The sequence below is a fragment of the Podarcis cretensis genome (genome assembly GCF_951804945.1).
Source record: "Podarcis cretensis genome assembly, chromosome: 3".
Lineage (NCBI taxonomy): Eukaryota > Metazoa > Chordata > Lepidosauria > Squamata > Lacertidae > Podarcis > Podarcis cretensis.
Window position 1 is genome coordinate 1,323,182 of NC_137172.1, and position 15,055 is coordinate 1,338,236.

Below are 15,055 nucleotides of genomic sequence, written 5' to 3' on the forward strand. Positions count from 1 at the left end.
GCCCCCGTCCAAGATGAACCACTACAGTGTACTGACTCTTTGTTCTCTCTGCCTTGCAGCTGGCGGGTCATTCCCCCTTCTTTTGCTGGTGAAGCTCTTGGGGCTTGACCCTCGATGGGCAGGATCAGCAGGGTCTCCTGATGGAACAGGGACCACAAGGCCAGCACCATCACTGGCTTGTGAGGCACCATCAAGGCCACGCTAGCATCTTCTGCCCTCCTCCTCCTCCTCCTGGTTCCCAGCATCTTGCTCAGCTTGCCTCCCTGGCAATCTCTTCCCCCAGCCCTCTCCAGTTTAGTCACTTTTACAGATATAAACCCAAAGGGTGCTCATCAATGGTTCCTCTTCATCCTGGAGAAGAGTGACTAGTGGGGTGCCAAAGGGTTCTGTCTTGGGCCCGGTCTTATTCAACATCTTTATCAACGACTTGGATGATGGACTCAAGGGCATCCTGATCAAATTTGCAGATGACACCAAACTGGGAGGGGTGGCTAACACCCCAGAGGACAGGATCACACTTCAAAACGACCTTGACAGATTAGAGAACTGGGCCAAAAGAAACAAGATGAATTTTAACAGGGAGAAATGTAAAGCATTGCACTTGGGCACAAAAAATGAGAGGCACAAATACAAGATGGGTGACACCTGGCTTGAGAGCAGTACATGTGAAAAGGATCTAGGAATCTTGGTTGACCACAAACTTGACATGAGCCAACAGTGTGACGCGGCAGCTAAAAAAGCCAATGCAATTCTGGGCTGCATCAATAGGAGTATAGCATCTAGATCAAGGGAAGTAATAGTGCCACTGTATTCTGCTCTGGTCAGACCTCACCTGGAGTACTGTGTCCAGTTCTGGGCACCACAGTTCAAGAGGGACACTGACAAACTGGAACGTGTCCAGAGGAGGGCAACCAAAATGGTCAAAGGCCTGGAAACGATGCCTTATGAGGAACGGCTAAGGGAGCTGGGCATGTTTAGCCTGGAGAAGAGGAGGTTAAGGGGTGATATGATAGCCATGTTCAAATATATAAAAGGATGTCACATAGAGGAGGGAGAAAGGTTGTTTTCTGCTGCTCCAGAGAAGCGGACACGGAGCAATGGTTCCAAACTACAAGAAAGAAGATTCCACCTAAACATTAGGAAGAACTTCCTGACAGTAAGAGCTGTTCGACAGTGGAATTTGCTGCCAAGCAGTGTGGTGGAGTCTCCTTCTTTGGAGGTCTTGAAGCAGAGGCTTGACAACCATATGTCAGGAGTGCTCTGATGGTGTTTCCTGCATGGCAGGGGGTTGGACTTGATGGCCCTTGTGGTCTCTTCCAACTCTATGATTCCTCTGATTCTATGACAGATCTGCCCCAGAATCCCCCGTGCAGGACAAGAACAGGAGATGGCAGCTGGCACTCCTGTATCTGGCAAACAACAGGACTTCCCGGTAGTCCCAGCGTTGCACCGAAATCCCCTGCTTGGCTGGGGAATGCAGCTACTGGGACTGCTTTCATTGATAAATGCGCAAATAAGCTATGCGCTGACACCTCATACAAAAGAAATAAAAAAAATAATAATCGTACTGCTTACATATGTGGTTTCCAAACTTTGGGCAGCTGCTCCTTTGGTTCCATACACTCATCCCCAGTGCCCCCTACAGTAACAACGGATTGCACATTTATTCAAAATTCAGTTAAAACTATTTAGTTTAATTCAGCCAAATGGACAGACTTGATCCAGTGATGGCAGCTTTTCAAAATCCAGGAGTCACTGAGACCTCCAGCGCCCCCCTCCCTCCTGCTTTCCTCTTAGAGCCCCCCTAGGTAGAGCCACCCATTTTTAGAACCCCTGGCCTACACAGCAAAACTTTTTGACTTTATAACTGGTCTCCCTACTCTATATGCTTCCTTGAAGCTTCCAGTAGGCTTTGGATAGATTGAGTTGAGCAGTCTACTTTTGTCACCCACTCAATCTTGTTTTAGGGGTTGATTTCCATCATCTCCCATTCGCAGTGTGAAGGTGTGTCATTAACTGGGTATTTGTACCTGGGGGTGAGGTTTTCAATGTAAAATCGGTGACTCTAGTTCTAAATGAAGCGGCTGGAACGTTTCAGGATTTTGCAGCTTCTCTCCAGGCACAGTTGCAGCCCTGCGGGGAATACCAGCAAGATAAAATCCATTTACCTTCCTGTTGTGCCTGATCCCATTTTCTACACCTGTCACCTTCCGTGCAACAGCATTTACAACATTGTTCATATCTGCACTACTGACATTTCCGTGGAAAAGTTGGAAGAGGCACCTCCATATGAGACTTCCACTTAGCAAATGGTTTTTGACCTATTGAGGCATTCTGGATTAGTTGTAGTTTCCAGGTCACCTTCAAAGGTAGCCCCATGTAGAGCGCATCGCAGTAGTCCAAGCGGGAGATAACTAGAGCATGCACCACTCTGGTGAGACAGTCCATGGGCAGGTAGGGTCTCATCCTCCGTACCAGATGGAGCTGGTAAACAGCTGCCCTGGACACAGAACTGACCTGCACCCCATGGACAGCTGTGAGTCCAAAATGACTCCCAGGCTGCACACTTGGTCCTTTGGGGGCGCAGTAACCCCTTTCGGGACCAGGAAGTCCCCCACACCTGCCCGCTCCTTGTCTCCCTAAAACAGTTATTCTGTCTTGTCAGAATTTAACCTCAATCCATTAACTGCCATCTATCCTCCATCTCCAGACACTCACACAGGACGTTCACCACCTTCGCTGGTTCCGATTCAAACGAGAGGTTTAAACCACGAAGGTGCCTGCTTGATACCAACAGGCAGGGAGTTCCAAAGTGTAGGTGCTACCACAATAAACAACTGAGCTTACAGATGTGGAATGAGTATTATGTGGCACCTGTAGTCGTGCCCATTCCACTGATCAAAGCGGTCGAGTGGGCACATTTGGGGTAAGGGGATCTCGTAAGTAAACTGGTCCTAAGTTGTTAAGGGCTTTATATGTTAACAGCAACACCTTGAACCTGGCCCAGTTGCAGATCAGGTGTTCTGTGCTGACAAGGCCTCTCAGCAATGCTGCCACATTCTACACTACCTTAAGCTTCTGGATCAAGCATGAGGGAGGCCCTGCATAGAGCGCATTACAGCAATCTTAAATGCAGCAGCAATCTGAAACAAGCTGCCTTGTGCCCCATGGCTTCCGGCTTGGCTGTGCTGCTGGATTCCTTCTGCTCTAATGGTCTAGCCCTTATGGGCTTTTTCAATCTGGGATTGACCACTGTGAACAGCGCTACAGGGAGAAAGAATTGTCCGTGCTTTCTGCAGAATCTCAGTCAGACAGTAGAGGGTGCTGCTCTTCCATTAATCACAAGGCAAATGTTTGCAAAAGTGCTTTGGCTTTACATGGGTTTCTGCTGAAAAGTGAACAGCTTGCAGTTCTAACTGTGGCCTTGAAAGTATTACATGCGTTCACTCCCCCAAACACTAAGAGTAGAGAGGGAATGAATGTGAGCAGCTGTACCACTCAATCTAGCTGGAAGAGGGCAGAAATGTGTGCATTTCATTCTTAAAATGCACCTTAGATTACCTTTTAATTGCCTCCAGCATGGATTTGATATGGGAGATCACATCTCCCTCTTTGCAGGGCCAAAGTGGTGGTTAAAAAAACAAGATGGGGGCACTTGGATGAGCATTTAACAACCCAATAATCCACATTAATAATCCACATGCGGGGGGCAGTGGAGGACAGGAGTGCCTGGCGTTCTCTGGTCCATGGGGTCACGAAGAGTCAGACACGACTAAACGACTAAACAACAACAACAATCCACATTTAATGCAAAAGTGATCGCCAAGTGACTCTCCCAAGTTTTTAGAGGTAAGGCATATATGTATGTTTACTTGGGGAGGGGGGGGCTGACTCCCATGTAAGCACCCATAGGATTGCAGACAGGCCTTTTTCTTGATGTCTCTGCCAGGCAGAGTCTTTTTCATTCCTATGGGACTTGTGGAGTAAATGGGTCAGGAGAATGGACTGCATTTCTTTTGTGTTTTTTCTCCCCTTAAATGGTATCTGCGCACAGCAAACCTCTCACCTCAGACCTTGTTCAAGAAAAGCATTAATTACAACCCCCCCCCCAAAAAAAAACACAGCTTGCAGTTCTGTTGCCCAGCCACACACCAATTATCTGCTGGAAATGCCACCAGCCTGCCACTCACGTCTGCAGATGGGCTAATGCACAGCGTACATGCTCAGAGGCCCCCTTGCTTCTCTAGGGTGACCCAGTTCTGTGGCACATCTTTGTTTATAACCTGTTCCAGCACTGTTTGGTTGCAATTTTGCTTTGAAGAATGCAGTAATTCATCCTCCAACGGAGAACTGCTTTTCTTGACATAACGGAGGGGAGGGGAACACATCAAAATATAAACAGAAAGAAGACCTATCTAATGAAGAACAGCAGAGTTAATGTGACATTTCTCCTGCGTAAATTCCTGCCTCAGCCTCTCCTCCTTCGCTGGTTGACACGGGAGGCGTTCTGCAATGTGGACTGTGTAAAAAACAGAGGTTGGAAGGAGCAGGCTCAAGATGAAGGGCGGTGTTCCTCAGATGCTTCAGGTTCTGCAAAGCTGCTCCTGCTGTCTTGCAAAATGTTTCCCTAGGCCTGTGTCTAGAAGAGGGTGACTATCCCAGCTCCCCAAAATACCACTGCTGGGGCAGGGTTACTATGGAAGCCTGTTTTCTGAGAACAATAAACAGAGAGACCCAAGGGGAGAAAAAGGATCATACAAGAAAGTTGGAACAAATCTTAATCAGATAACTTTAAGTGGGTTTTAAAAGGCAGAAGCTGCAGGTTTTAAGCTTCTTAAGGGCACAGAACTCTGCCTCAAAGGAAAGGCTCCTGAATTAGTGGTCACTGACAGCCAGTGTAGCAAGGAGAGTATCAGACTTGACCTGGAAGAGACCAGGGTTTGAATGGCCACTTGGCCATCATGGAGCTCACTGGGTGGCCTCTCAGCCTGACCCGCCTCAGAGGGTTGTTGTAGGGATTGAAAGGGGGGGGGGGAGAGCCAGGCACACCAACTCAAACTCCCTTGAGGAAAAGGGGGGAGACAAAGGCAATATAAAGGTCAGATCAGTAATTGGTTAAAGACAGGAAGCAGAAATAAAGGGGAAATGCTCCTATATTGAACACAGTCATAGACCACCTTATGGCATAAAACAGACAAGAAAACACCAACTCTGAGACGAAGGAAATCAATTCCACAAACTCTAGAACAATAAAAAAATCTCCATACAAATGCTCCAAAGGACAAGCAAGAAAACCCGTCCCTCTCTTGCCAGGCCTTTAACCAGGGGGAGCCGTTTGGAAGTGGGTGGGATGTTTCTGATGTAGTTCTCACCCAGGCTTGGGCTTATTTTTATTATTATTAAATCTGAATAATGCCCTTCCTCTGTTGATCTCAGAGCGGTTTACAGGAGAAAAATACACATAATAAAAACAAGAACGACCCCTTCTCACAAACCAACAGCCCCCTTCCCTCTCTGTGGGGTTTTGTTTGCAAGTCTCTTTGAGCTGCTCTGGGCAAAATAAAACGACTAGTAATTTGAATTAATTAATTGATTGCTTAATGATGATGTAAGCAACGCAGGCAGGGCATCCCAAAAGAAACTTGCCGATGCCCTTTGCAGGCGCAAAGAGCTCTCCCCTGGAGTGAGGGGCAGGGGCGGCGCGCGCGGCCGCGGCGTCGAAGCGGCCCCTCCCGGGGGCGTGCCTGGCCCATCCCATCCCGGGGAGCAGCCAGTCCGGCGGCGGCAGCGGCGGCGGCGGCGGCGTCCGGAGCGCGAAAGGAGCTCGCCGGCTGCTTCCCCGACGGGGCGGACGAGGCGGCGGCTGCTCGGGCGCGTCTCCGGCGGAGGGAAGGCGATGCCTCGGCGGCGGCGGCGGCGGAGGTCAGCATGGAGCGACTGGCGGCGGCGCTGGGCCGCCTGGCGTGGAGCTCCGGGCCGCCGCTGCCGCTGGACCTCATCGTGGCCAAGTGCCGCCTCCCGGCTCTTGTGCGCCCCGGGCCCGGTGCGTCTCCGCCGGCTGCGCGCGCTTGGCACGGGGAGGGCGCTTCGACGGAGTTTCCCCTGCAAGCTCAGGAGCATTGCGGGGACTGGTCCAGGACCTTCTCCTGCGTAGCCCCTCGGGGCCGCCCCCCATCCCGGTGCTCGGAGGCGCCTGCCTCGCTTCTCCTACTGGCGAGGCTGCTTCGTTACGCGCGGTCCCCGACCCGTGCCAGGCGCACGCCGGACCTCGGGGCGCCTCGGACGGGCGCGGACCGACCAGCAGCGTAGCAGCGCTCTCTCGGCGGGCGGCTTATCTATTTATTGTGTTGCATTCGCAGCTCGTCTTTATCTCCAAGGAGCTGGAGGGGGCGTGAAAGGTGCTCCCCCTCCTCATTTAACAGCAAAACAACCCCGCGAGGCAGGTGAGGCGGAGAGGCAGCGGACGAGCCGTGAGTTTTATGGCCGAGTGGGCATTTGAACCTGGGTCTCCCCCAGGTCCTCGTCCAACCTGGAAGATCACCATCTTTACTCTCGCTCGCTTTCTTTCTTGGTTTTGCGCCAAGGCGCCAAAGAGTCCCGTCCCCGCGTATATTTTACTTGGGGACAAGGCGACCTGTCAGTTCCTTCTGCCGCGCTCCTTGGTGCGGGGCTTCTGTAATCTGCTTTTTTCCTAACCCTTTTGTGTGTGGGGGGCGGGGTCCCTGTGCCAGTGGGGAACTTTGGAAACTGGTGCGTTTTTGTCTGTTGGGTGCGGTGCGGGGGGGGGGGGGCGGGGAACGTGTGAATGGTTTTATCGTGTCTCCTGGTAACTCTCTTTCTCTCCCCACGCCCTAGAGTCACCCTACTCCCTCCCGCTGCCCCACTTTCTCTCCCTTGTGATTGCTGGGGAGGATTTGCCCGCAGATGTCCGCCCTTCAGAGAGAAAGGGGGGGGGCGCTTTCCGTGGCAGACTGCCCAGCTGGCTTCGGGTTTTGTACACCGTGAGAAGAATGGGGAGTTGAGCCGTCGGTGGTGTCTTGCATACTAATGCGGTGGGGGAACCGGCTTGTCTCTTTTCTGCCCCCCCCCCCCCCCTTTGCTAGGGAATGAATTTCAGGAGCGGGGGAAGGATGGGAAAACAACAGCAGACGATACAACCCTCCCCCCCCCACCAAACCCCTTTCTCTCTCTTTCCCAAGCTGTCTGATTGCTGAAAAAGGACGCAGCAGGATTAGGCCCTGTCCCCCTCCGCCCCCAAGATCAGGGGAGACAGACAGATGTCGCTTTCTGCCTCTGTCCAGCCTTCAGGCCTGTTTGCTTGGGGGGGGGGAGAGAGGCCAGGGACTCCTCTCTGTGCCAGCCTGGTCAGCTGCTGTTGTGGTCCTCTTGCGACCACAGAATTCTCAACCTCTTGTTTCTTTCCGGGCAAGCTGGCATCGTGGGTTTCTGCTGAGTTTATTAAATCCATTGGCACACAAGTTAAATTCTGGAACTCCCTCCCACAGTAGGCAGTGATAACCAGCACCCCAGATGGCTTTGGAAAAGGATCAGACAAATTAGGATAGTCCTCGTTTGCACAGTGGCACCAACGAAGTTTTGCCAGGGTTAGTTTGGATCAACTTGGGTCTGTGGCACCGGAGGACTTTGGTGATGTGGAGAGCAGAAGGGGGAAGCTCTGCTCAGTTATTCCTGGGCAGCTTCTGATGCTTGAGACCTCTGCCGGAAGGGAGCTTCCCCCCAGGTATCCAAGGATCATAGAACCGGGGAGCTGGAAGGGACCCCAAAGGTCATCCAGTCCAACCCCCTGCATTGCAGGAATCTCAGCTCAAGCATCCCTGAAAGATGGCCCTCCAACCTCTGCTTGAAAAACTCTCTCCAGAGAGAGACCCCTCCACAGCTGAACTGCTCTCCCTGTCGGAAAGTTATTCCTGATGTTCCCTAGGAATTTCCTTGTCCTTTGAATCTGCTGGATTGGGGCCTCCCCTCTGGAGCAGCAGAAAACAGGCTCCATCTTCCATGCAGCAGCTCCTCAGATATTGGGTGCCTATGGCTGGAGCTTGTTCCCAGCGCAGGTGGTTTCCCCCCCTTCCCTTGGGAAAGGGGTTTTAGGTGAGGAAGGCCACTGCTGGCAGGAGGAGGGTGGACTAGATGTCCTCAGGCTTCCTTTCGAGCTGTAGGATTGATAAGTGTCTCTTTCATGACATATATGCAAAGGCTGTGGAGCAATGCACCCAGCCGATCCTGTGGTTAATGGTTTTGTGTGCAAAGGTTTGAGGCTTAAGACTACTGGCGGAGGGGCCTTTCTAACATGTCCCCTAAAAAATAAAATATTTTAAAGACTTCCCAGGTTGGCAGGAGAGGAAATTTCATTCCAGCTCTTTTCTCCCATCCAGCTGCCGGATTTCCAGTTTCCTTGTCGCTGACTTGCTCCTTTTTTATATAATAATAATAATAATAATAATAATAATAATAATAATAATAAATTATATCCCCAGCCACAAAAAATACACTAAAATATCACACGTTAAAAACTTCCCTGAACAGGGCTGCCTTAAGATGTCTTCTGAATGTCAGGTAGTTGTTTATCGCTTTGACATCTGCTGGAAGGGCGTTCCACAGGGCGGGCGCCACTACCGAGAAGGCCCTCTGCCTGGTTACCTGTAGCTTTACTTCTCGCAATGAGGGAACCGCCAGAAGGCCCTCGGCGCTAGACCTCAGCGTCCGGGCAGAATGATGGGGGTGGAGACTCTCCTTCAGGTATACTGGACCGAGGCCGTATAAAGTTTTATTTACACTTTTCACAATGCGATAAAAGACAAGCTAATCTACACAGAGAATAATGAAAAGAATTTGCTCTGTCCTCTTTCAAAGCCATTCAGCTTGGTAGCCCCCACTGCCCCTTCCACACTGACCAAGTAAAATACTTCTTCACACAGCGCAGGGTTAACTGGTGGAACTCACCGCCCCATGATGGAGGGATGACCACTGACTTAGTCAACACAGGACCTCTCGCCCTTAATGTATGTCATTTCCCTTTCAAACCAACGATTGCTGAATTGAACCTCCAGGTTCCAAGACAGTCTACCCGCGAATGCCTTCATTCCCTGCCAGCATCTTGCTAGCCACTCTTGGGCAGAAGCTTCCTGACTAGATGGGCCCTTCCCAGGTGCTCAGGGACCCCCTGTGGTCCTCTAGTCCAACCCCCTGCAGTGCAGGAATCTCAGCTAAAGGTTAGCATGGTGGAATCCTGGCCCAGATTTGAATTGGGATGGAGGTGTTGAGTGTGCAGGTCTCCATGGTTGCTGCTGCCTCTGGGAATTCGCTTTCTTTGGTTTTGCTCAGCGAAGGGTTTTGCACCTCTGTTGTTCTGAATGTGGGGCGCGTTGGCTTTTTAAACTTTCAAAATAAGCAGTGTGCGTTTGTTTCTCTCTTTTTGCCTTTGCACAGCCTCTTTCCACCCCTCTCCAGCCCTACAAAGGGCTCCTCTCCTCAGTGTGAGGGCTGCCAAGGCTTTCGAGCGAAGCGGATTTCCCTGGTTACCGTGGCTGGCATGCCGGGGGGGGGCATCCATTTGGGGAAGCGCAGAGGCCACAGCTGGCCTCCCAGCACCCCTTGGCCCAGCCCCCAGCCCCAGAGACTGGCCGCCTTACTTCTCCCACAGAGAAAGCCCTGGGATCACAGAATTATAGGGCAGGAAGGGAGCCAAAAGGTCATCCAGCCCAGCCCAAAGGGGCTCAAGGGAGGCGGGGCTGAGATCCTTCCTGGATGGGCCATTCTGTGGCTAAGGGAGCCAGCATCTGAAAGCCAGAAGGAATCCCCACCACCACCAGCTTAAAGTGCCCATAGGGTCACTGGGAGTGGTTTTTAGCAAACCATTCTCTGTCTCTCTCAAAACTTGTCTCCCCACTGCGATCCAGAGATGGCATTATTGGCCTACCTTGCAGGGATGTTGTAAACGAAGTGTCTCAAACGTTTTAATTTTATTATAATTTTTTTGGTATTTTCCACACAACAACAACACGAAAAATATTGGAAAAATAACAATACGGTGGTACTTTGGGTTACATACGCTTCAGGTTACATACGCTTCAGGTTACAGACTCCACTAACCCAGAAATAGTGCTTCAGGTTAAGAACTTTGCTTCAGGATGAGAACAGAAATCGTGCTCCGGTGGCACGGCAGCAGCGGGAGGCCCCATTAGCTAAAGTGGTGCTTCAGGTTAAGAACAGTTTCAGGTTAAGTACAGACCTCCGGAACGAATTGTGATACAGTGGTACCTGAGGTACCACTGTACACAGAACACAAAAACCGATATTCAAAAAAACAAAACAAAAAACAAATCCCTATCTTACAAGTTAATAATATAAACATTGAAAAGAAAAACAAACATTGACTTCCACCAATCCCACAGCACCTCTTTTACCTCTCATTGTGTCTTCCTGTCTTCCTGTTCTCCTTATTATCTCTATCCTAGCATCTAGGTATATCTAGATATACCTAGATATAAATCCCTCTTTCTTATCCTTTCACTTCACAAGGTTATTCCAGACTCAGCCAGATTTCTGTCCTCGAACCTTGGCTTTTAAGGTATTCATTCAGGCATTCCCATTCCTTTTTCACTTCACTTTTTGCTTTTTGTCTCCTTATATCTGTCAATTTGGCTAATTCTAAATATTCTGAAAGCTTACATAACCACTCTCCCCTAGTGAGTAACCGATTCCCTTTCCAATACTTAGCCGTGTCTCAAACATTCTAAAACAGTTTGTCAGCTGGTGGTGGTGATGCCCTTAAGTTTTGTGAGCCTCCGAAAGGTTATTGACCAACCGAACGAAGGGCACTGGGCGCCACTTGCAGCCCTAAAACTGGCCCACCCAAGAAGTTTTGGGGCCTGAAATGGAAAACTAAAAGCGGCATACTTTAGCTGCAATTTCTGCTGCAGGGGGTTGGACTGGATGACCCTTGGGGTCCCTTCCAACTCGGCAATTCTGTGGTTCTCGGCTGAACCTGAAGCCGGCCTGGCCTTGCCTTCCCAGGGGCCAGGGCTCTTGCAGAGAGGGTGGTGCCTCTGTTTCCTCAGCTGTGGCCTTTGGACGGTGGGAGGGGGGTACCTCCGAAATGTTTGCCCACTCTGCCTCCTCTCCAGGAGGCCTCCGTCCCGGATTCGGTGCCAATAAGGCGGCTGTTGCAGGCAGGCCTTTGGTCTGGAGCTCTGGCCATTGAGCACGAACAAAGAGCAAAATGTTTCCAGGGCAACCTGCCTCTCTCTTGGCAGGCAGAGCCAGAGGCCTGCTCCCTTGGGGTGGGCTGGGGGGGGGGGGAGGCGGAGGATGAGCCCTGCTGCTGTCGGAAGAGCAATTCGGAGGGCCGGAGGGGAGGCCAGAGAGGCCGCTGGCTTGGCTACCTGTCCTACCCTCCAAATTCTCCCTGGGAGGCTGGCCTCGGACAGGGAGACCGGTGGATTTGCATGCATGTGGGTTGTTGCATTTGGAGTTTTAATCTTCTTTGGCAATCCCTCGTATCAGAGTAAGATGGTCTTCCATAAACACGGTTTTAACAATGAGTCCGTAAGTGACTGTGGAGGCCAATTCTGGATCCACACGTCCTTCCACAAGGGGGACATAGGTTTCCGGGCAGGAGTTGATCACAGTGAGGGTTTGCCAAGCGTGCCTCCCTCTTAGCATGTTTCTCCCTTTCGTCCTGAGTTTGTGCATCTTCAAAGTCCATGACACCTTTGGTAAAGGCTGTTCTCCTATTAGAGTGCTCACAGGCCAGTGTTTCCCAGTTGTCGGTGTTTCTACTACATTTTTTTTAGATTTGCCTTGAGAGAGTCTTTAAACCACTTTTGTTGGCCACCAGCATTACACTTTCCATTTTTAAGTTTGGAATAGAGTAGTTGCTTTGGAAGACGGCAATCGGGCATCTGCACAACATGACCAGTCCAACGAAGTTGATGTTGAAGAATCATTGCTTCAACACTGGTGATCTTTACTTCTACACTGGCACTAGTTTGCCTGTCTTCCCAAGTGATATGTAAATTTTTTCGGACGCACTGAATCTTTTGAGGAGTTGGAGATGGCGTTTACAAGGGGTCCATGTTTCACAAGCATACAGTAAGGTTGGTAGTATAATAGCTTTGTAAGCAAGCATTTTGGTTTCCCTGCGAATGTCCCGGACCTCATGCATGTGGGTTGTGGCATGCAGAGTTTTAATAGCTGGCAGTCCCTTGCAGCCATGCAGCTGTCCTGCAACCAGGCAGCCCCACAGACTTCAGGCGTGGAATCGATCTTCTGTGTGGCATCAAGCTGCTTCCTTTAATGGTTTGGGGAGCAGGGCTTGCAAAACTGGCTTGGTGGGGAAGGACTAGGTCTTTTTATCAGCTGGCTGTTGTGGTATGAAAGTCCTTGTGCATTTTGTTGGAAGATTCAGGACAGAGGGAAAGAAAAGACTTCTTCATGCAGTGCAGAGTTGAACTGTGGAACTCCTTGCCACAGGAGGCAGTGAAGGCCACCAACAAGAGGACCAGTCAAATTCATGGAGGAGGAGAGGGCTATCGATGGCTCTTGGCCAGGATGGCTCTGTCTCCACAGATGGAGGCAGCAATATTGCTGGATGCCAGGAGAAGAGAACCTCCGGCTTGTGGGTTTCCCATAATGGACATCTAGTTGGCCCCTGTGAGAACAGGATGCTGGACTGGCTGGGCCTTTGCCTCTTATTGCATCCTTGTTGTTGTTGAGTTGTTTAGTTGTGTCCGCCTCTTCATGACCCCCTGGATCAGAGCAGGCCAGGCCCTCCTGTCTTCCACTGCCTCCCGCAGTTTGGTGAAACTCATGCTGGTAGCTTCGAGAACACTGTCCCACCACCTCGTCCTCTGTCGTCCCCTTCTCCTTGTGCCCTCCATCTTTCCCAGCATCAGGGTCTTTTCCAGGGAGTCTTCTCTTCTCATGAGGTGGCCAAAGTCTTGGAGCCTCAGCTTCACGATCTGTCCTTCCAGTGAGCACTCAGGGCTGATTTCCTTCAGAATGGATCGGTCTGATCTTCTTGCAGTCTATGGGACTCTCAAGAGTCTCCTCCAGCACCAGAATTCAAAATTGCATCTTTAATGTGCTACTATTAATGGCTTTGGGGAGATGGGCTTGTAAAACTTTGCTGGTAAGGAATGTGGAGTTGCCAATACGTCTTTTTATCTGCAGCTGGTAATACTATAAAGGGTGTTTGGCATCGGGTAAAGTGAGTTGTGATTCCCGAAATGGCCTTTAAGATGCTTTTCTGATTTTGCGCAGAGGGCTTCTGTTGCCTAGTGCTTGGTGTCCCAGAACAGGACCCGGGAGAGAGACCAGGGTTCGAATCCCCATTCAGCCATGGAGCTCCCCGGGTGACATTGGGCCAGTCGCTGCCTCTCTGCCCAGTCTGCCTCACAGGGCTGTTGTGATAAAATGAGAAGGAGAATACGTAAGCCGCCTTCAGCTCCTTGGAAGAAAGGTGGGTGTCAGAGCTGCCTCCAGGTCCCAGCTCACAGAGGACCAACGCTAGGCTGTAGTTATGTACAAAAGTCTTTATTGAGGTTCAGTTTCCATTTTAAAGCCGCAGCGCGCAGCTCTACGTCTCGACCTTAGACCGGCGAAGTCCCGTCTGAGTCTCCGCCCCTTCCACACCAGTTTAAGACTCTCGCCTTGCTCCACCTCTTCCTAAGTTCCTTTCTCCTCTGGGCCCTCCTGCCCGCTAGGGTTTCATCCTTCCTGGACTCCTCTGACGCTGACCCTGATGATTCTTCCCCCTCCTTCCGGCGGGCTTTAGGACCTGGTTCCCTATCCGGGCTACCTTCTGTGCCGCTCGCCTGTACATTTGAACTTGGCGCGCGCGCCCAGCCTGCAACTTTCCTCTTGACCGTTCCCTCGCTCTCCGATGGAGGCGTGGCCAACCCTGACTCATCTTCTCTCGCTGGTGGTGCATATGTGGGCTCTGATACCTGGGACTCCTCCCCCCCACTACGCTCTGGTGGGGAAGCTGGTCCTGATTTCCAACTGCTGCTCTGGGAGTCCCCGCTGGCCCCTTGCTTCTGGGGTGTCCCCCTTGGGTCCCCCCTTGCCCTGGCCATAGGCGCCCCCTTCTGAGAATCTTCCGATTCGCTGGAGAGGCTCATGGAATCTATCGGGCTGCTGTCATCTTCTCCTACGCTGCCCTCGGATTGCTCCCCCTCGCTCTCCATCTCCTCTCCTCCCTGCGCTCCCGCTGAGTCCCTGACAGTGGGATATAATGTAATAATATGATTTATTATTATGAGGGACGCGGGTGGCACTGTGGGTTAAAACACAGAGCCTAGGACTTTCCGATCAGTAGGTCGGTGGTTCGAATCCCCGTGACGGGGTGAGCTCCCTTTTCTAGGTCCCTGCTCCTGCCAACCTAGCAGTTCGAAAGCACGTCAAAGTGCAAGTTGATAAATAGGTACCGCTCCGGCGGGAAGGTAAACGGCGTTTCCATGCGTTGCTCTGGTTCGCCAGAAGCTGCTTAGTCATGCTGGCTACATGACCCGGAAGCTGTACGCTGGCTCCCTCGGCCAATAAAGCGAGATGAGTGCCGCAACCCCAGAGTCGGCCACGACTGGACCTAACGGTCACGGGTCCCTTTACCTTTATGATTTATTATATTAATTAATCGTCATTGTCATAGTACTGTACGGCTAGCCAACTGGGGAGGGAAGTTGCTGTCTTCTTTGAGAGGGTGGCTGTCCCTGCAGGGTTCATGGAGACTCCTCTTCATTTCCACAGAGCCATAGAGTTGGATCGGACCCGAGGGGTCACCAAATCCAACCCCCTGCAGCTTTTGTGTAAACCAGACCTGCCACCACGCAGGCAACGAAAGCTGATTCCAGAATCCCGAAAGGAATCCACTGCGGTTCCCGCATTCCAGGGGGTCAGACTAGATGGCCCTTGGTGGTCCCTTGCAGCTCTGCCTTTCTGAGATTTGTAGACTGACCCCCCTCCGGGGGTGGGGGAGAACTGTGGGCAGGGAGACCCTTGGGGAGGGGACCCTGTGCTGATGTCTCCCTCTGTTCCT

At 51.4% G+C, this 15,055-nt stretch overlaps 1 protein-coding gene across 2 annotated transcripts in view; it reads left to right on the forward strand.

Moving 5' to 3' along the window:
- The first annotated feature begins 5,818 nt into the window (after positions 1–5,818).
- GAREM2 (GRB2 associated regulator of MAPK1 subtype 2) overlaps positions 5,819–15,055 on the forward strand; it is a 30,022-nt gene continuing 20,785 nt past the window's right edge. The window contains exon 1 of one of the 2 annotated variants that reach the window (XM_079968585.1): positions 5,819–6,043. In XM_079968585.1, coding sequence (XP_079824711.1) covers positions 5,929–6,043 — 115 coding nt within the window. In that variant the 5' untranslated portion in view covers positions 5,819–5,928. Of the gene's footprint in view, positions 6,044–11,929; positions 13,481–15,055 lie in introns of those variants that run through there. The other variant, XM_079968586.1, reaches the window with a different exon arrangement.